This window comes from Sparus aurata, chromosome 6 (genome assembly GCF_900880675.1).
Source record: "Sparus aurata chromosome 6, fSpaAur1.1, whole genome shotgun sequence".
Taxonomy (NCBI): domain Eukaryota; kingdom Metazoa; phylum Chordata; class Actinopteri; order Spariformes; family Sparidae; genus Sparus; species Sparus aurata.
The window spans coordinates 26,291,020-26,312,662 of NC_044192.1; the positions used below are offsets into that span (position 1 = coordinate 26,291,020).

The window sequence follows — 21,643 nt, forward strand, 5'->3', positions numbered from 1 at the left end:
CATCTGTATGGGCATGTTGGGCAGCAGGAACACTTTGAAAATGAAACTGGAGACACACAAACGTGAATGGAAGTAGGTAGAAACACAGCAGGCAATGCTAGTCTCCTAGCAACATAATATTACATGAGTGTGGTAGCTATGACAGGCACACTGAAATATGTTGATGTGTCAAAAGGATCACTGGAGGCAATAATTACACCACACTGGACGCTGTCCCTGTTGTGCTCAACACCCACCTCAAAATAAAGCAAAGCTCTTGTTTTCTCTGTTTTCTAATACACTGCTTGGTTTAAATGTCATGTCCCTCATAGTAAGACATCGCCATGGCAACAGCAGCAATTGGAAGAGTACGCTGGCTTGTAACCAATCAGACGTCACCTACATCTGAGTTTAGATTTGATTGGATAAGCATAAGAGGTGTGCATGCAGTTTGAAGGTTTGCATTTTGAATGTATTTTTTATGGTTGATTCTGGTGTTTTATCTTCTTCTTCAGATGTGGATAGAGAGGAGCACCTGATAGTGACTGCTCCTGTTTGGGATCAGGATATTTTGAACAGCCCCACCATGGGTCAGGACGAGCCTGCAGTGCCCATGGGTGGCCCACTGAAAGTAAACATCCAGACCCTGGAAGCCGAACAAACAGAGAGTCTTCCAGAAGATCTGGGCTCTGTGCCTGTCCCTGCTTCATCCCCAGTGAAGGATACGTTTGAAGTGTCTGAAAGCACAGCGGCATCCTGTGAGCCATCCCAAGCCCCAGTCCCCATCCTACTTCCAGATCCTGTCCTGGAACAGGCTCCAGCTTCTGTTCCAGCTCCAATACCAGAACCAATACCAGAGGCAAAATCAGTCCAGAACATTGAAACTGCAGTCAGCCCAGCTCTGGAGCTTCCTGAGCAGAAACCTGTTGCTGAGCCAGAACCACAGTGCAATGGTCTCGACCCGACCGAGCCCCCTCAAAAGACTAAAACTGGCAAGTCAAAGCCTCCATCTCTGACAGTGAAGGCCGCGCTGGACGATCTTGTCCAAACAAATGAAGAACAAGAACTTCCTGTTCCCAAGGCCACTTACAAATTTGACCCTGACCAGCTGGATGACAGCTTTAACCCCTTTATCAGCGGCGGATCCAAAATCCCAAACTCTCCACCACCTTGTGGTTCAAGCTCTCTCCCCAGACTCGAACCCCTGGGCGCCTCATTGCCTGTCTATGAGGCCAGCTCAGCACCTCCAGCAGATGAGGAGACGATTGAGTCGTTATCAAAGGCGAAGCCTGTGGTGCTTGAGTTCGGTCTGGATGAAGGGACAGTCAGCAAACCACCTCCCAGGAAATTAGGTGGTAAAAAGACAATCAGCAAACTCGCAGCTAAGAAGCAGAAGTCCAAAGGATCAGCGGCCTCTAGCAAACCAGCACCAGAACCCACAGACTCACAACCAGTGTTAGAACCACTTTCTCAACCAGTGTCAGAACAAGTTTCACAACCAGTGTCAGAACCAGATTCTCAACCAGCACCGGAACCAGTTTCTGATCCTCTTCTAGAAACTGCTTTGCCAGGATCAGACTCTACTGCACCTCTGAACCTTGATGATGTTCCTATTCCTAAGACGGGAACATATAACTTTGATCCCAATCAGTGGGACGATCCCAACTTCAATCCATTTGGTAGCAATAACAAAACGAGCGGCTCTCCAGTGCTTCCTAAGAGCTCGTACAGTTTTGATCCAGACAATTTTGATGACTCTGTGGACCCTTTTAAACCCTCCAAAGCCCTGAGCACAGAGGAATCCTCCAGTAGCGCCCCTCAGCCAGAGAAAAAAGTAAAAGAAGTGGGCAAACAGAAAGCAGGACAACCGGCGGGTGAGAAGAAAGTGAGGCAGATTCCCAAGAAGAGCAAAGAGAGGTCAGCCGTGCAAGTCTTTCTTTATCATTTTGAGGCTCTCACACTATAACCAATAATACAAAATCATATTTCAGTTTATACTCTCATATAAGGTTTAGATCTATCTTTCTTTGGCTGGATATGTGCGTACCAAACAACGCTTTGAACACATGCCAAACACTTAACACCGCATACTGACCATTGATGCAATTCCCAGGTTATATATAGGCTCCTAAAAGTACTTATAGCTGCAGTGCTCTGAACTAGTTTCAGCTTTTCTAGCTCTGTCAGCATCTCATGTTTATGCTCAAACCTTGAAACTATCTTCTGCGTGTCTAACATGCTGAGCTGAACACCTCTAGTCACTCACACGCTCTTCTTTGTCTCTTCCCCCTGCTCCGCTCTCCATTCCCTTTTAATCACTATCCCCTCCATCCTTCATCCCTCCTTCTCTTGTGTGTTACGCAAACCCTCAACCTCTGCTTTCGTCCACTTCGATAAGCCCCAGGAAGTCTGAGCAAGTCAAGTTTCTCTGTTTTCTGTTGTAAGTACTCTCCCTATCGACGGTCTCTTTCTTTTCTTTCTTTCTTTCTTTCTTTCTTTCTTTCTTTCTTTCTTTCTTTCTTTCTTTCATGCATGTTGGCTTTCCATTTTACACTCATGATGGCATGTGCTAGGGTCAGGACTGACCTGTTGAAGGAGCATGAGAGGGAAATGATGTCTTCCTTGGTTTCAACTCAACTCACAAGGCCATCCCCTGTTACATCAACAAGTTATTTTGTCCCATCTTGCAACCCTCCAGAAATTCGGCAGCACTAGTATGGTTATATGTGGTACTCATTTAATATGGCAGAGAAATGCTTGCAGCTCTATGGATGTAGAAACAGGAGGAATTAAAATGTTAAAGGATCTACTACTTTTGGATCTACTCATTCTGACACTTTTATTGTCATCATGTGCTTGTTCTGTAGGAATTCCTGTAAACTTCAGAAGTACGATGAGAGCCAGTCATTGGTGCTTGACGTGTGCAATCAGGTAATGTGTGTTCTTCTGTGTGAGGTGGAAATGTCTCATCTTACTGCAGTGACACTGCATTGTCCATTATTCAGCAGCTGTCTAACCTCTCAGCCTCACCTCAACACACACCCATACACTGTGTACACTGTGACACAAGCAGACAGTAGCATCAGCAGTGTCGCCAACTCTGCAGTGCTGGCTTGGCATGGTGACAGATCTGTGACTTATCACTCTGCAGTCGAATAATAGTCTGCTGCCCCCACATGCCCCCTAGACATTATCACCTCCTCTATCCTAAGGTGATATCCTCAAGATATTATGTAACAGCAGAATCTGTAAGATAAATTATTGAACAGAGTTTATCAAGGCCCAAAAATGTTACTTCCCCAGCATTATGCAGGATTGTGTCCACATTTGTGCATGTTTTAATACACATACATGGTACATATACACTTAGTTTTTTATGTAAACATTGTTTTTATTTTCTTCTTTCTTCTCAAATGAGTGTAATATCCCCAGACAATTTTGAGAATTGTTGAGTGAGAACATATTTTTGCAAAATAGCTTCTTGAATGCCAGGTGTGAATTGATGTACACAGAGTTATCCACTTGTGATCGGATCACTCAGGACAGATGATAACACAATGCATGAACAGCCTCTATGTGTGAAATAAAATCCCACTATAATGTTGAGCCTTTCTTTCCCCTTTATGTCCAGGAGGAGGATGAGGTGGTGGTTCAGACACCAGAGATCACTCAGCGAGTTCATCACGCCACTGACGAGGAGAAGCTTGCCTCCACCGGCATTATGGGCCAGACATCAGACGGCCAGGAGGAGATAGGAGAACCTGAATGCAATAAAGCACCTGCGAAAAAACAGCAAACCAAGGATATACCTGTTATAGATGGTATGTTTGGATCTTCAAATCCTCCAGTGTGCAGAATTTAAAGCACTGTTGGGAGTGATAAAGAGACTTTTTGGCTCCACAGATCAGAAAAGGGTTAGTTTTAAGGTGATTATTGGGTCATAAAAATACATGCTAAAGATGACAATTCTTTCCCTGTAAGTCAACTTTAGTGAAATGACTAATTGACCTATCTGTCCCTTGACAATGCACATTTTATCACGTCAAGTAGCTCCTAAAGATTATCACCTTGATTCCCAAAAGTTTGGACGCCATGTCAAGCATAGTCCTAAGTAAAACCGAATGCAGTGATTTGCTAATCATTTTTGACCTATATTCACTTGAAAACAGTGCAGAGACAATACATTTTAGGTAGTTGTGAAATAATCAAAATCACCTGTTCTACAGGGACAGGTTAATTGTTAACAGATGATAGTGCCACAATTGGGTATGAAAGGGTCATCCTAAAAAAGGCTCAATTGTTGACTAGCAAGGATGGGGCGAGGTTCAACACTATCAACAAAAGATTCAGATTATAGTAATTCATTTTATGTAACATATTACTATCCAACCTTTGTAATATATTTATGTTAGTAAATAATTTTTTGAATAAATGAGGCAGTGTATGCACAAGGTATGCTAGTATAGACGTCAGCATGACCGTAATGCTGTCTGTTTCAGCAATAGGTGAATCTGGAAAATTTGAACAATGAGAGTGGTTCAGTTACATAGTTTTCTCATGGAGACGGCAAAGCCCTATGATTGTGTCGTAATTTAAGATGAAAAAAAATGGAGCATGCATGCTCAGCAAAGCCCAGTCTGAGATATGGGACAGCTATACACTGGGGAACAAGGAAACAGAAGCAAGGCAATTTAACAAAAACAAACAGTTCTCACATTCTTAACGCAGATGTTCAGGCAGGTTTTTGACATTGAGCAAAGATTGCTGTGTAGATCTGCCTCTTCTTTGTAACTTAAACATGGGTAATGAGAAAAAATTACAGCTGTCAGTGAATAATTTCTTTGTTTTTTGTTCTCCCCTAGAAGTTCCTGAGACCAAGATTGCAGATGAACTGGAGGAGAAGGACATCTGCAGTTTAAAAGAGGAAATAGTAAGTAGAGTCTAAAAAACAGCTGGGAATCACTGTGAATATTTAAACATAACTGGCTTGTTTTCAACAAACTGTTCTTTTTTTATTTTTGGAAGAAGAAAGTGTAGTTTAACCATAATTTCAGTCCCATTTTTTTTCATACTGGGACAACAGGTAACTTGTGTTTTGCATTCTTATGCCCCGCTAGCTATTGTTGCTGCAATGATCTAATAGTTTTTACTCTCGCAATATTTGCCTAAGACAACCACACTTAAACCTTCAGGGTATACAAATGTTTGATTAATAAAATCAACTTTAATATGAACTGTTGTGATCCTAAATGAAAAAAAAAAGTAGTGAGGTTTGATGTGACGTAAGGGATCTGCTTATAAAATGTGAGGATCTTGGATGTTCTTGTCAGATCTGAGCTCGCTGCATGTTCTCTACATGTTTCACAGAGTGAGATATCCATCAGCCAAACAACAAAGGTGACCAGCAGTGAGGCCCCAGACTTTGCAGCACTGTCCCAGGACAACATCCCACTGAGTGAGATGGACAAGGCCGCAGTACTCACCCTGATCAGAGAAGAGGTACGTCACACACAGCCAGAGACAGCACTCGTTTAATGAAGTTTATCTGACGATGATTCATTCATAGATCTGAATTTTCTTTCTCTTCATGCCAAATCAGATCATCACTAAAGAGATTGAGGTCAATGAGTGGAAGAGGAAGTACGAGGAGAGCAGAGTTGAGGTTATGGAGATGAGGTACGAAGCTTTAGTGTTTCCACCGAACTTTGCTTCACATTTAGAAATCTTCCAGTGCTAAAATATAAATGGTTTATAGGAAGTAAGTTGACACATGGTGTACTTTCTATCCTTTCTCTGACAGGAAAATAGTGGCAGAATATGAGAAAACAGTTGCACAGATGATTGGTAAGTTGCTGCCACCTGGTGGGGGTATATCATACATGGGTTTATTTGTTTAACCCTGCACATCATGCATCCAAAATGTCTTATTATAAGTAGCTTGTGAATTTCAGGACCACTCCCTTAACATTGTGACTCTTACTCTTATGCATATCATAACGACGCAATGTACTTAAAATGTCTACAGTCAAGTACATGTTTTTGTGTTGAGTCTGCAGTAGTACAGTGACAATTACTTTCATGTGTCAATTTCTCCTGTTTTACTGAGAGTGTTTACATCTTCATGAGAGAAAGTTTACCTGATCTGTCAGGTATATTCCACCGTTAACAAAACAAAACCTATTATTTGTATGTTTTGGATCACTGTCCTGCTGCTTAAAATAAGAGAACTACTAGAATAAAAAGGGTTTAGAGTCCCACACCCAGTGTGGATGTGAACACACTCAAGCACCTACATGAGCTGGCACTAATCTCTATTTCATTACAACTTCCCCTTATTCACTTCCCTCCTGCCCTTGGTGTTGCATAAGAGCGTATGTCACACGGAGGCCACTTTAAGAGCAGAATGATAGTCATAGTTCATTGTAAGTAAATTGACTGAATTTTCCTTCATTTACTTCCACCTGACCATGTATCTCCTTGCACCAAATTTAAAACTGCAATGCATTGTGAGTGATTTACACCGGAGTGGTTTTCACTGTTGTCTTGACCCCTCAGCCATCTGAAGTTGAAGTCCACCAAGTTCACTTCAGTTTTTCAGACAAATGGGACGACACTTGTGGTGACAGTGCAGAGGAAAAGTCAACGAGGGCATGTTAAAGTGAAACTCTCGCCAAAAAGCAACCGAGGCTTTATTTTATTTATTAGGACGAAAGAGGCACTTTTAAGATTTACCGTAGTTTCGTTTTTGGGCAAGCTAATTTTCAACGGGGTGCAGGGGCACTCTGACGCTAGCATCAAAAACCTTAAAAAGAAGGTTTTTCGACAACTCACAGTAGCATCTCCGGTGTGCTACCGTCATGGCAGACAAAAAGTGTCGATCCCCGAGTGCGACCTAACAGGTAGGAGGTTCACCATTACTCTTCTGCCTGTTAGGTTGCACACGGGGATTGACACTTTATGTCTGCCTTGACGGCGGCGCGCCGGGGATCCAGTTCCAACAGTGAGTAGTTCAAAAACCTTCTTTTTAGTAAACTTTGCATACACAAACAATGTTCTCAATGCTCGTGTTCATGTGTAGAGACCCTGGTGATACTACGAGCAAAGTTTCATGTTGTGTCGAGCCTTCTTAGTGTTTTAAAAATAGCGATTTTGACGCTAGCGTAAAAGTGCCCCTGCACCCCATTGAAAATTAGCTTGCCCGAAAACGAAACTAAGGTAAATCTTAAAAGTGCCTCTTTCGTCATAATTATGCGTTTGCACGAAGGTTTGACTCATATTCAATCACAAATAAAGCCTTGGTTGCTTTTTAGAGAGAGTTTCACTTTAAAGTGTGTTGAAACGCAGCCTTGTCATAGACTCTGTTTAATGTCAAACACAGTGTAAAACAATGGAAATATACCACTGCTCTGCAACTGTCATTGCTTGTATTGTTGCATCAACATGTGGTATACAGCTTTTATTTCCTTCAATCTGATATCTTGACTCCTCTGATGTTTGCAGAGGACGAGCAGCAGCAGAAGACCCTGTCCTGTAGTAAGTCAGTCAGGCAGTTGACCATAGAGAGGGATCAGGCCATAGCCGACCTCAACTCTGTAGAGCGCTCCTTTGCAGACCTCTTCAGGAGGTATGAGAACATGAAGGGAGTCCTGGAGGGCTTCAAGAAGGTTGGTAGAGCTTCAGTATGACTCTCATGGGATGCATCAGCCCCCACAACCACATAAAAGTCAGATCATTGATTATGTTCCTCTATCTCTCCAGAATGAGGAGGTGCTGAAGAAGTGTGCGCAGGACTACCTGATGCGGATCAAGCAGGAAGAGCAGCGATACCAAACCCTCAAAGTGCACGCTGAGGAGAAACTGGACAAGTAAGCCCCCATGTGTGCAAGATAAAATCATCGGACAGGTTTTTAAACCTGAATATCTATTTACATCTCAAGTCTAGACTCTCATTTTGACGTCCTATTTCTTGTTTCCTTCACTTACTGTCTAAAAGGGCTAATGAAGAGATAGCACAGGTACGTGCCAAAGCCACCGCTGAGGGTGTCGCACTAAATGCCAGCCTGAGGAAGGAGCAGATGAAGGTGGATTCACTTGAGAGAGCTGTCCTTCAGAAGGTAGGGCGACTGCAAAAATGATGAAAGTGGATTAATTGTGTTTAAGGCAGGGTATGTTGGAAAAACAATCTGGAATACACCTTTCACTGAGAATGTTGTTTGCCTGTTGGCTAATAGGTTTTTCTTGTCAAGTCTAAAGTGTGATAACAGGTGTAGGGCCCTATGAAATCCGTTTTATTTTTTCCCAAATTCCGTTTTATTTTTTCCCAAATTCCGTTTTTTCCGTTTTAATTTTTGGGAATTCCGTTTTTTCCGTTTTAATTTTTGTGAATCCTGATTTACTCTTATTGTACTACCAAAAACAGTGTGTTTTTAATGTAAATAACTCAAATGTACACAAATTAAATAGAAATTACCTTAAATTAATTGAGGGGACAAACATATTTCCTCAATACTGTACCATACAGTACAGTAAAGTGCATCAAAAATATTTTGACTTCATCATGTCTTCATACAGTAGTATATTTTGTGTTTGTATGGGTTTCATTGAATAAAAACATGGTCAGCTCTCAGGCAGATCCAGAAAAGCCTCCCAGCCCAGGCAGAGTCAGCTAAGAAGGCTGTGGCTAACAGGGCCAGCTAGCTAACAGCAGCTACTGTTAGCAGCAGTTAACAGTCACTCTGGTATTATATGCCAATAATATGAATCGGACAGTGGCTAACTCTGACGCATTACATCTTTAATTATGATTTCTCAGGTCTGCTTCTTTGCAAAACAACAGTTCACCTGACACATACAAGTCGTTCGGGAACTGCTCGGCTCTGTACTGAGGGGTAAATGTCAAGTTTCTCAGCTTTTTCGCCGACGAAGACGGCGCCGTGGGCAGCCACTTCGCCATGCTTGCAATGTTTTGACGGGGGAGCTCAGTCTGTGGGGAGGGGGGCGGCGACTTGTTGTGCCACCCAGATTTGGTTCCCCCCGTGCAGTTTTCCCCAGACAAAAGTTCCTCTTCCACACGAGAACAACATTTCAGTGAAATTATGTCAAATTCCGCGATATTCCGTGTTAAAAAGCAGATTCCGTCCGCAATTCCGTGATCGCGGAAATCATAGGGCCCTACAGGTGCCACACAAGGCATGTTTAAACATCAATGAGTTAATTGTGGTATGTGGGAATCATTACTGTAATCAAGTAAGATCACAGGTGAGATCTCCTGTGGCCTTTATTTCACCAGATTACAGCACTGTTGTTTTCCAAGGTTAAGACCATAACTCCCACAAAGCCTGTTGTTTCCTGTTCCTTCATTGTGTTTGTCTTGTCTTCAAGCTGAGTGAGAGGAATACACATGTCTTCCCCTTATCTTTTACAAATTCCTACAGTGATGAAAAGTACTTCATTAACACTAATCTGTAAAGTCTTTAAACGTGTGCAGGCACTGAGCACAGACTTAACAAACATCTGTGAATGCACTGTCACAGCTTCTGACACTAGGGGGCAGTGTTTATATACAGAAACCAGAACCTGGTGAAAATTAAAGAGAAATATAGACACAGAACATCATAATTCCTAAGAACATAATTCCTAAAAAATAAGTAAGAAAACATCATTGTGTTTTTCTAACTGTTTTATTTAGTATTTAATTAAGAAAAAGTAGAAATACCAAAGTCTATAAATAACTAAAAGGACTGAATTCAAAATGTTATTGTGATAAGTATTATCAGAAAGCAATTATTAAAATATCAAATATCATAGTATGAGTATATACTGAAGTATATAAGAAAGTATAGTAAAATATATTGTTCTGATTTCATCACTAACAGATAAATGTAAGAGCATTTTATTGTTTTTATTATCATTGTGAAGCCAGATACTTTGTATAACGTTTTAGTACTGTATCATATCATATCGTAATGACAGACTAATGATTTATCATAAGTGTCAAAAAGCATAAGTTTAAAAAATATATATTTTCCTCTGAAATGTTGTTTATTAGAAGTATAAAGTCATATTTAAGTGTTGCATTCCACCACTGGGGAGTGTTGAACACAGCAGAGTTAAAATTTCGTTGGTGAGCACATGGACTCTTCTGCTACAGAGAAAAATTTCCTGTCTGTGTTCAGATGCAAAGATTGTCATTGTTCCTGAACAGAATTATGTTTCTGTTTTAGCTTCTACCCTAACGTCTAAAAACTGTTTCTCTCTCTCTGTCTCTCACAGAATCAAGAGATCGAGGAGCTCACAAAGATCTGCGATGAACTGATCGCCAAACTGGGAACAGAATAAGAGGCCTTTAAATCAAACTGCAGCATTGATGTAAATTCATACATTATCACATTTAAGCACAAGTCCACCTTTTTTTTTTGTCTTTGCTCATATGGTTCTTTTTAAAAACCCATTCAAAAATACAGAACTGTTGGTATTTTCATCTTTTCAGACTGAAATATGAAACCAGAACTATAACTGATCATTTTGTTATGCATGTCATGGCCGTTTAAGAAGCACAAGTTTATCATAAAATATATTTTATTTTGAAGGAGAAGCACCATGACTTGGTGATCTTTAAGTAAAGATCTAAAGTAAGGACTCATTTTATGGTTCAAATAATCATTCGTTTTAAACTCTTCTTGGGAATGTGTGCATTTGAGAAACAACAGCTATTTTGTTGTACTCCATTACCATTTTATACAGCATGTTTAACACAAAACTGTAGGGAATAATGTGGGAACTAAGGGAAAGACGATGTGGATACCGCACAGACATCTTTGACCACAGTACGTCTACATGTAAGTACATGTGTCGATGATACAATCATCAGAAAGGACTATTCTCTCTATTGAGTGCCTAAACTCATCATAGTGTATTAGTGTTCTGGCCTATAGATATTTCTTGCTTCCATTTCTTTTGTGATACAGTTTACTTCTGCTGCTTATCTCTTCTTTCATAAGCAAATGAACTGAGAGTCATACTACAGAGTATTTCTTAAATTGCCTTTGAGGTTGTTTGTGCTTTTTGTATCACAGGATTGCATCTTCAATGTGTGTTAAAGTCCTCAGTTATGCAGAGTGTGAAGTTGAACCACAGAGTTTTGACATCATGCACATTATGCCCCGCCATAAATCTCTGGGGTTGTTAAATATTGAGAGCACTTAAGAGAATCATAAATTCTGATCTGTAATATTTTATTCATTTGATGATGGTTTGACAGTGATGGGCGGAAAGTAAAGCCTGGTTTGAAGCTTAAGCAGTAAAAACTTTGCTCTTATTGTACCGTATTATTCAACCATGTTCCATGTTTAATTTTCTCGCTCTTCGTTTGAGTGCTGACGAAGTTCCTGTTCTGTCGCTGCCATGTAAATATTGTTGGACTGTATTCAATTCATTTGTCCGTGAGCCGAGATGTTGCTGGTGTGCCTTTATTTTGGTAAAAAAAGAGAAGTTTCCTTAGTTCCTTCCTGCAGTTTTCGTTCCAAACTCTGCTTCCAAAGTGTACTGTATATAGTATAAATTGTGTATGATCAAAATATCCTGAACAACAATGACTTATAATTGGTTTTCAGTTTTGATGCTTTACCTGCAGCAGATGAATGGCGGGCTACTCTTTAAGGTCTGTGTTTTTATGAGCAGACGTTCATCATGTAAAAATGTCTTCATTGCCAACATCAGCATTTTCTGGTCAGATTGAACCAGTAGGAGCACACAAGTGTATTTTTTGGTCACATTTGTCTCCGACATAAAGGACAGATTCCTTCTTTCACGTCAGCACAATCAGTTGCCAAACGTAATTGTAAAATGAGATGGATGTCGATGTGACTCTGTGTCCTGGTATAGTGGTGTGACATTAGTCTGAAGGTGCTTTTCAATGCAAATCCATTGTTGCAGTACAATATGTGTACATTTTATACTTTATGAAAAGAGTTTTTGTTCCTAATATTTGTAAATTTGAAGAATGAAGTATACTCAGATGTATGTTACCTGCTATATTTTGTGCATTCCTGAATAAATGGTTAAGATTTAATATTATGCCAGTTCCTCTTTCGCCTGAATCATTTAAGCTGAGAGCATGATGAAATCAGAAATACACAACATCCTCGTTGCTCCTGTTATCATGCAATCTGTCATTGTTTATTCCTATTGGGAAACCAGAAGACAAAATTCTTGCAGGTAGTGCACTTTCACTTTTTCCCATCATGCCGTCAGTGCCTTTTTTGTGAGGTTGCAGCTGCAGTCATAAATGTATCAACAAAGTTGTGCAGTTGTGTGTTAGCTTGTTGTGCTGCAACTTGACTGCAACTTGACGGCCTCCTTTCTGCTACAACTGTGCTATAGCAGAACTGTAAATCACATTTTGGATTGATGGAAGAAGAGATAAAGTTGGCAGGGAACTCTTCTTTACATAATATTGTTCCAACACTTTTAACTCGTGAATCAGTTTAGCGAAGGAACAGGCTGACTTCTTACTATCCAGAACATTTAACCTAATGATGTTTTCTCAGACAAACAAGTGGCCACCCTCGTTAAATCCAAATTGCTTTCACCCCTGAAGACAAACCTGTTTGATGCAGAGTGGTTCACCAAATGTGGCCTGCAAGTTTTACTGTTGTAGCCACTCAGTGTAACCAGATACACTTCAGACTTTTTTCTACATGTAAAAAAAAGTCTAAGGAATCTAAATCTGTAACAGACAGCTGACTGAGACAAGAAGCAGTCCTCTTTTTGGAGAAGTCAAAAGGTCACATACAAAAATACAGAATTATATACTATAGATTAATGCCTCCAATCAAGCCCCTCAATGCAGCTTTCGTTTGTAAAATAGTGGCAGAGAAATTCTAACTGCATGATAATGTAATCATGTTGTGCTTGATTTTTTTCTTACCTTAATTTAACCAGGCAAAGTCCCTTTAAGATTAAAATATCCTTTTAACCGCTTAATGAACACCCCCATTTTAAGGTTATTTTTCCAAAATGACATACCGAAATTAAAAGCACGACAGCTCCCACATAGTTTGAGACTCAGGGATGTGAGACTCATGTGTACCATTGGAAAGGTAACACCCTCAAGCTTTTTCAAGAAGTGTAAGTGTGATTCTGTGACATACTGACACAGAGTTACAGAGGTTGGAACACAGATTTTGGTTTCCGTCCAAACACAAGGGTGTTCCTATGCTGGAACGGTGTTTATTAAGGGGTTAAAGAGAGTCCTGGCTAAGAAAGGCACAGTTGCAGACATAAAACAAACATTTAACAATTTAAGTGAAGACCAATAACAAATTGAAAGTCACTGAAAGTCATTAAACATTCATCAACAATCATAATAATCTAAAGCCAGATGTCCTTTCTTCCAAGTCATTTAGAATCACTTTAAATGCATTGAGTGAGACCAATTTCCTGACGATGCAGACAATATTGCGACTGACCCCGAGCTGAGCTTCTTTTGCCAAGTTGTGAGCAGACTTTAGGGGCAGTTAGTAGAAATAAATTGCAGGAGCGGAGGCTGTAACTTCCTGTACTATTTTGAACGTTTTACTCTTGTAATTAGGAAAGAAGCAGAACAAGAATAGCCTTGTGTATAGAAATATGGCGATGGTTGAGTCTACGCGTCGACATGGCAGACCTGATGACAGTTCACTGTCTGGCTTAAGGACACATCGGCAACTTAGATATTTGCTGACATACAAGGCTCTTATCAGTACATATGCATCAGGAATTAAAAAAAAAGATTCAGATGAAATGTTTTAATGTTGCAACCTATAGTTTAATCTGACTCATCAGTCCGAAGGGGGAACAACACAGCATCAACAAATAAGCATCAAAATATGCAGACAGGAGCAAGAGGCAAGATTTAGTTTGTTAAGGAAGACAACAAAGGCTTTGCAGTCAATATTTCAATTCCTTCTGCCAAGAGCGACTTTCTGTACAGATTTTTGGCAGCTCTTACATGTCTACAAAATGTCCTTGGGGGTTAAAGCTAAGGGAGGGAAGGATCACTTATAATCTGGAAAGGTTTCTTCCTTATTTTTGATTTATATTTCACACTTAGTTACATCTGGGGCTTTCCCTGAATAGCAAGGCAGGTCAAGATGTGACTACGAGAGTGAAATTGGTTCTCCTTTGTGAGAACATTCACCATCATTTTATCACAGATTTTGGTCCACAAATATCGTTCTGTCTTTGAACTGATTTTTCAGTCACTCCCTTACCTCATCTGAACCTGTCAGCTATGGTATGAGCGGAAGAACGCCAGCAGGCTTGACTGCACTTGCTGAAAGTTGTTGTCTACAGCTGGCATTCACACAGTCTATGGACAGGAGAGACACAAACAATGATCTAACTGTGGCTAAAAGTGTTGATTCACAGTGAAATCAGCAGTGCTACACCATTTACGCATTAAAAGAGTCACTTGCTTCAAAGTGATTGTCAAAAATATTATAAAATGGAACATTACACATGGATTTAGCACCCTGCAGCGCCCACAACATCTTACCACAGATGCTATTAAACCTCATATTTCACATCTGAATCATCAACAGTTGAGCTGTGGGGAAGTTCTGGGAATGCGGGGGCAGTTTTGAGTTTCAAAGACTGCTTCATCAACCTAGAGTAAAGAAAGTGTTCCTCCTCCTGGACAGGGCCAATAGCACATTGGCCTCTTGTACATAACAGTTCTTTAATAAATAAACTGCACTCCACACAAGGGTACTCTTTAAACGTCTTGGTTACACATTGAAAGAGAGTGTCAGTCTCATGCTCGAGGCTATAAAGCTATCAGATGTTGGTTAATGGAAATCCAGCTCCAGGATCTTTTCCAGCTCCTGTAGTGTGATTTTGTAACCCTGGTGGCTGGACCGGAGAGGGCGGGGTCAGGATGCTGAGGCGGCCTCTGATTGGCTGCTCCGTGTGGTGAGGAGTGGGCCTCGAGCGCGCGGCCAGCTGTGAGGGGAGCAGGGCGAGCGGGCAGCGGAGTACTAAAGGGACAAAGAGCCGCTGCTTCTCATCCCATCCTCTCCAACAGGTCGGAAAACCACAACGTCAGGGTCTGAGGGAGAGTCTGCTGCTTGTTCTTCGCCTGTCAGAGTCAGTAAGTGTTTCCTTTCATCTCTCTGTTATCTCACGAGCCAGTCGATGGGGAGTTGGTCCGCACGTGCATTGATGTGTGAAACACTGACATATCAAACTTATCTGTAAAGTTTTCTGTAAAGAGTTTCTTTTTGTGTCCTCTCTGAACGACTTTAAACACAATATTCGAGTCTCAGTTTGCATGTTTATCAATAATGTCAAACTTTTTAAAACTATTTGTTTTTGTTTTAATCTGTTCCACAATTTGTTCTGAGTTTAAAGTTTCGCAGCCTCCAAAAGTTAGCTTAATGACAGCATGGGCTTTAGTTACGACAGTGTGTTTCATTGCTGTAATGCCTAAATAATAAACCCAACTCTGAACAGTAATAACCATCACTTCAATATTTTTTCTCACCATTAACCTGGTGGTGATGACACTGGACACGTTTCCGGAAGATGTCCTCTGACATCATGGCGTCTTTCTTATGTCACCCATTGTGTGATCTGTGCTGGCCAGGGCTTAACAGACCCTTGATGGTTGATTTGTGCTTTTCTGAAATGAACAATAGACTACACAAGAGCTCTGGCTTTGAGGAGCAGAGCAATAAATTCAACATGTGGATTTCTGGATTTTCCAGTTGACTTGACAACACTTGGCTACTTTCCTCTGAGAAGCAGCTTTCACTTATTGTTTGGCGTTATTGTTCTCATGCAAGACGGCTATGTTGCACGAACAGCTGTGAATAAAAGTCAAGTTTCTGAGCTGGGTTAAACTGTTGACTGTGAACATTGTTCTGTCAAAACTGGGTGTGTCTCTACAGGTTTTTATAGAGAATATACATAACATATTCAAGAGAAGTGTCCATTTGTCATAAGTGGGTGTGTGGAGTTGGCACATGCTGACTTGAATGATGTTTGATCCCTCAAAGTGCTCTCTGAACTCTAATGGACTAATTTAAAACTCATGTATGGTTGATTCTAACTGCTGTTAGAAGAGACACACTGAATGTTAAGAGCTTAAATCAACGCAGCTCCATTCTCCTGCTGAACTTGTTCCTTTCATGGGAAGATAAACCAGATGTGTTACTCAGGGGGTCACCAGCCGACGTCTGCCAATTTATCGGCTGTGTACTGTGTGACGGTGTTTTCTCAAGCTCCGCAGTTTGTTTGGCTGTTACTATGACATCAACTCAGAAAACAACCGCCCCCCCTCCCCTCTACCCTATAGACGTGGAGGTCTCCTGACTTTCACTGTCCTCCTCCTCTTCCATTCACTCCAGGAACATTCCTCCTTAGGGGCTTTTGGTCACCCCGTTGACACTTTCATGGTTTGCAATGAAATATTGAGGTGGAGTCAACTTTCCCTGTGAAGCTCATTGCCGCAGGCTCCAAGCACAGATCAGCAGATAAATGAGAGGGGCAGCAGCACCCTCCCTGCAGGAGCCCACATTTGCTCCCCATTAAGCTGTCACAGAGACAGAGAGAGGAATCCTTGTCTCAGCAACATAACCTTCACTCTCACCCAAATTCTCCCTCTCTCTTGTTGGCAGTCAAATTTTCAGCGTTTTCTCAATATATTGTAAAACTGTGGTGAATTCAGCTTGTGATTCACAAGCTTATACTTGTGTTTGCATCGGGGCCAGTGAGGGGTCTCTGGGAGCACAATGATGGCCAAACCAAACTATTACTGCACAAGACTTTATATGGAAACTGGCTCAAATTATGCACAAAACTTCCACACAGACCACAAATTACTGTCTGCCTCGGCGACATTGAGCCCTCAGTTCAACTCTTTGGAATGTAACTTTAAAAGTCCATTTAATTTAGAAATGTTCATCATAAAGCATACGGCACTACAAAGACAGAGAGCAGTAACTATAGGAGCAGTAAATTTAATGTTTTTTAAGTTTTCAGGCTGGACCACAAACTGCTAAAAAAAATTTAAAAGTTTGTAATGCTTTCAGTTTATTTCTTTTTATGCTGATTATTGTACCCAAATAAATTAGAATAATAGAACAGAACAGCCATATAACCCACACAGTACCTAAAAGAATGCAGATGCAGCACTCTGCCTTTGGACAGTCTAACAGGATGCTCTATCTACCAATAGAGTGTGATTGTCATTCATTTTAAGTAAGTTAGCTTAATTACATTATTACTTTTTCCTAAGTGTTTTTGTAAATTCAGTTTAACTTGGCTGAGTTTCCGTCTATCAGAGTACTTTTGAAACATGCAGCGCAGTTTATCAAAAACAATTTGATACAGTAATTCATATTTTGATAATATTATGTGTAGCTTAACTATGCCAAATGGAATAAAATTCACTAGAGTCAAAAAATGTGATGTGAATTGACGTGGTTGCTGCCTTTATTCATTGCTGAATGTCAAATAACAGACCAAATAATTAAGATGTCAGTGCATCAAAATGGATATTTTGAATACAGAAAACAATTTTATTGGAAAATCAATACATGTGTTTTTGTTTTAGCTATGCTTAATGCAGCTATCTCATAGCTTGTTTTCAGTGCAGTGACGGGTCTTTCACATAACCAAGCGAGAATGCAGGTACTACTCAGCCAAAGTCCATTTCATTGCAACTACAAATTTAAAAAGTACTTTTTACAGACTCATGTCTAATGTAAAATATTTGTGGTATAATAAAAAATACATCAGAAAGTCAGATAGAGGTTACAACTCAATTTGCACCAAATATTATGTTACTATCATTGTAGGACAGTTGCATCCAGTGCAGTGGTACACAGCTTAAAACACCTTCTGTTACCAGTGTTTACAGTCTTTTGCCTTATTATCTCCTTCTAGACCACTGCCTTTTCCCCCCTTGCATCATGCTGCGCCCAGTTGCAGTCCAGTGTCTCGTGTCCACCTTGCTGTCCATTTGGGCGCTGTCCAATGCCCAGTCAGACTCTAACGCCCCTGTAATCCAGCTACGTCTAGCTGGGGAGAAGAGGAAACACTACGAGGGGCGGGTGGAAGTTTTCTACAATGGAGAGTGGGGGACTGTGTGCGATGATGACTTCTCCATCTACGCCGCCCAAGTGGTGTGCAGAGAGCTCGGCTTCATGGATGCAGAGTCTTGGTCGCCTTCAGCAAAGTACGGAAAAGGAGAAGGTAAGAAATCTAGTCTATTAGGAGTATTATCTCATGAAAACCCTCCAAAAATCATGTCAGTCAAGTCTTAAAACTGAGGTGAAGGATATATTATCAAACTGTCTCCCAGCCAACCCCACACATTCAAAGGCAGTATATGTCTTCATGCAGTTTCACATGTTGCATGGAAATCCTTGAGTGAGGTACATGTTTCCCCCTGTCTGACTGTTAATACCCTCAGGCACTGGTTTCCCCATTAGAGGAGCACTGAGACACACCAATCAGACCTGAGCATTAGGGGAGGGGGGACTGGAAACACTGAGCGTGCAAACCAGACACACACAGACGTAATCTCATCTCCTCTCACTTTGTCACGTACGAATTCCTCCATTGCTGTAAAAACACTGATGCGATTCCCAACTCAGTGACTCTGGCTGCTGGTGGTAAATGTCAGTCGGTAGCTGTTAATTAACTCAGTCTTCCTTGTTAAGGGCACATGTTTTCCCACTGGGTTGGCCGCATCCAGCCAGCCACTTCAAAGGTGAAGCAATTACGTTAGTTCCTGGCTTCCCAAAGCACCACAGTCATTATAGCAATTTCAAGAATCACATTCATGGAGTAATACACCCCATGCATATATTGTTGCACGTGCATAATATTTTATGAGGAGCAATTAACAAGCAGTTTGAAGTTTGCGGCTGTGCACACAGACAACTGTTTACACTGCACATAAGCAATGACTTATGTATATAAAGATGGAGGCCTGTGGGATTGGGTTAGGGTATGTCTCTAAAAGTTTACTAAAAGACACTTGCGCAACTATGAGTTTTGTAAAGGAGGGGCAGGAAGTTTAATTTTAACTTCAAATGTAAGCAGAGAAAACATTCAGCCATTTATCATGACAGACTTACACAACGTCTTTAACCTAATGATATTTTCCTGGAGAATAGTTGTTTGGTTTGTAGGAGAATTATTTTGAAAGGAGAGTATTTGAGGCCTAGGCAAACTGTGGGCATGTGAGTGAATGGAAACTATCTGCCTTTTCTTGTTGATGGTGGAGACACATGTCTATAAAAATAATCAAAAACATTTTCCATTTCCCATCGTGATGACTTGTGCACCAGTGAAAGAAACAACCAAATGTCTCTAATTGAAGACATAACTACATAACAAGCACAAGGACATCCATCTTGGAGAATCATGTTTTTCCTGCAGGGACGTTAAAATCAAGTCTGCCATGTGTGAACAAAAATATGTGAAGCAAAAAGTGTGAAGGCTGCTTTGCATCTAAAAGGATGGACTGCACAAGTTATTTAGATCATCTTAAGAACACGGTGCTCTGTCCAGTGTGTTATGATTTTGAGTGTAAGGCTGTGTGTTTGGCTTGAAGTGCCAATGAAAGCTCAATCAGAGAATTCATGGCTCCCTGCGCACTGTGCCCCCTGCTCTCTTCACTGGCTTGTGAAATTACATTCCCATAAGGCCTGCAAAGTTTTAACACAGCAATTCAGATTTATCACAACTGGCAGTGCTGAATATTTGTTTAGACAAAGGTGAACCGAGACCAAGCTGGCTCTCACTTGGAAACTCTGCTGTATTTCAGCTCCAGAGTACATGGCTCTTATTGTGAAATTTTTTCCAGACGCAAACACCTCTCTGCCAGGAGGCAGCTACGTGACCGTATAACATGCTGTCATTTTCTTGGTATGATCAGGATGTTCCTCAGCAAACATGTTGAGACTGTCAGAGTGATGAGCAGTCCGTTGTTGGTTTCCATGGCCACAGCGATGTGCTTTCCCTCACTGCTGATTCAGAAGAGCCAGCTGGACAGCAGATGATCCGCCTCAGCCGTGACACTCTTTCGTTTGGCAGGTTTTGGCTGAAAGAATGCGTCAGGTTATGTCAGAGAGCAAACACATCTCCACGTGAGTTGGTCTGCTGTCTCTGCGACTAGACTTCAGTGGAAATGCTGAAGAAAATATCTTAAACTGTCAAGCTATGATCTCATAACCACACTTCCATTTATATTTTCTCGTGAGTTAATCTCTTATTCGGGAAAGTCACTGGGGATTGAAGCTTATGATCACGTGCGACTCAGTGTGAAGAGCCCTGCAAGTATAGAGGGTTTGATTTGTGAGAGCAAGGGTAAACCCCCGTATTGGAATATATAATACAAATATTTATAATATAAAGTATGTAATACTAACGATACACTTCTTATACCACAGCATTATATAACTTTAAATTGAATCAAACATAATAAAAAGTTCAAGAAAGCAGATCACACTGACCATAAAGGTTACAGTCTACATACATAATGTATGAGGGATGTAACAAATTATTTTCATATTGATTTATCACTCGATGTTCTTTTTCTCAATTGAATGATTTATCATTTGGCCTATAAAATGTTTTAAACATGTCACAATTGCTCCTCACGTTGTGAGTCCAAAACCGAAAAGTATTACTGTGACAAATGATCAAGTCAAACCAAAAATTAAGAAACTGAAGCTAAGTCACACTTGGCATTTTTCTTTGAAAGATTAATCCATTGATCTGCTAACCAGTTTATCGATTAATGTCAGTTTCCATTCAACATTGTACAACAAAAAAATACAACTCAAGTCATACAGAAAAAGAACAAAGGCAATTTCCTGTCAAGGCTCTATATTTTCAAGTAAAGCCATTATGTTCTTTATCTATATCAGCTCAAATCTACACAAACCAAACACAAACTCTCTTTGCCTCTCTACATTTCAGGCCGTATCTGGCTCGACAACTTGCACTGCACTGGTGGAGAGAAGAGCCTTGCTCAGTGTGAGTCCAATGGCTTCGGTGTGTCTGACTGCAAACATTCAGAAGATGTCGGAGTGGCGTGCACCCAGAAGCGCATTCCAGGGTTCCAATTCATCCGGAACCAGGCCAACAACGACGAGGTAGGTTCCCACACATCAGCACACTCACAAATGTACAGTACACTTGCAGTAAACAGATCCATGTCTGTAACTCATATAAACACCAGGGCGGGATCTCTTTATCACATAATTAATAACAGTCAAGTAGCATCCACACTGTGGTGCTTCGCATGGTTCAAGTATACACATGTAACCTGAACAGATGTTCAGTGCAATAAATAAAAAAAGAACAAAGGTTAGGCCTGGGATGAAAGAAACACCTTATCATTGTGCATTGCGCCTCATAGCTCCAAGTTAATATTTTCTTCAAATCTGTCCAGACTGATCCAGACAGATCAGTGGACTGAATGTCTGTCTGTAGACATTAAGGTGAGCAATAATGTTCAGTCTTTATATTTTGGAGTTCAGGATTGTAATTTTATGAAACATGTCCTAAAAAATGTACCCAGATTGTTTTCAGATGAGATATCTATCATCTGATTGTCTTTTTGATTTATTGAATAACTTTCACAGTCCACCTCCAAACCTGGCCC

General features: G+C 40.7%; 2 protein-coding genes across 8 annotated transcripts in view; both read left to right on the plus strand.

Moving 5' to 3' along the window:
- The window catches only part of tacc1 (transforming, acidic coiled-coil containing protein 1), a 35,916-nt gene extending 23,862 nt beyond the window's left edge, over positions 1–12,054 (plus strand). For 2 of the 6 annotated variants that reach the window (XM_030419630.1, XM_030419625.1), the window contains exons 3-14: positions 495–1,896; positions 2,378–2,419; positions 2,847–2,910; positions 3,611–3,800; positions 4,842–4,909; positions 5,338–5,478; positions 5,579–5,655; positions 5,780–5,823; positions 7,480–7,643; positions 7,738–7,844; positions 7,973–8,093; positions 10,252–12,054. In XM_030419630.1, coding sequence (XP_030275490.1) covers positions 566–1,896; positions 2,378–2,419; positions 2,847–2,910; positions 3,611–3,800; positions 4,842–4,909; positions 5,338–5,478; positions 5,579–5,655; positions 5,780–5,823; positions 7,480–7,643; positions 7,738–7,844; positions 7,973–8,093; positions 10,252–10,317 — 2,415 coding nt within the window. In that variant the 5' untranslated portion in view covers positions 495–565 and the 3' untranslated portion in view covers positions 10,318–12,054. Of the gene's footprint in view, positions 1–494; positions 1,906–2,377; positions 2,420–2,846; positions 2,911–3,610; positions 3,801–4,841; positions 4,910–5,337; positions 5,479–5,578; positions 5,656–5,779; positions 5,824–7,479; positions 7,644–7,737; positions 7,845–7,972; positions 8,094–10,251 lie in introns of all 6 variants that reach the window. The other 4 variants (XM_030419627.1, XM_030419626.1, XM_030419628.1 and 1 more) reach the window with 4 other exon arrangements.
- Positions 12,055–14,980: 2,926 nt separating this feature from the next.
- The window catches only part of loxl2a (lysyl oxidase-like 2a), a 28,888-nt gene continuing 22,225 nt past the window's right edge, over positions 14,981–21,643 (plus strand). Inside the window, exons 1-3 of one of the 2 annotated variants that reach the window (XM_030420505.1) lie at positions 14,981–15,109; positions 17,908–18,216; positions 20,956–21,131. In XM_030420505.1, coding sequence (XP_030276365.1) covers positions 17,934–18,216; positions 20,956–21,131 — 459 coding nt within the window. In that variant the 5' untranslated portion in view covers positions 14,981–15,109; positions 17,908–17,933. The remainder of the gene's footprint in view (positions 15,110–17,907; positions 18,217–20,955; positions 21,132–21,643) is intronic. The other variant, XM_030420507.1, reaches the window with a different exon arrangement.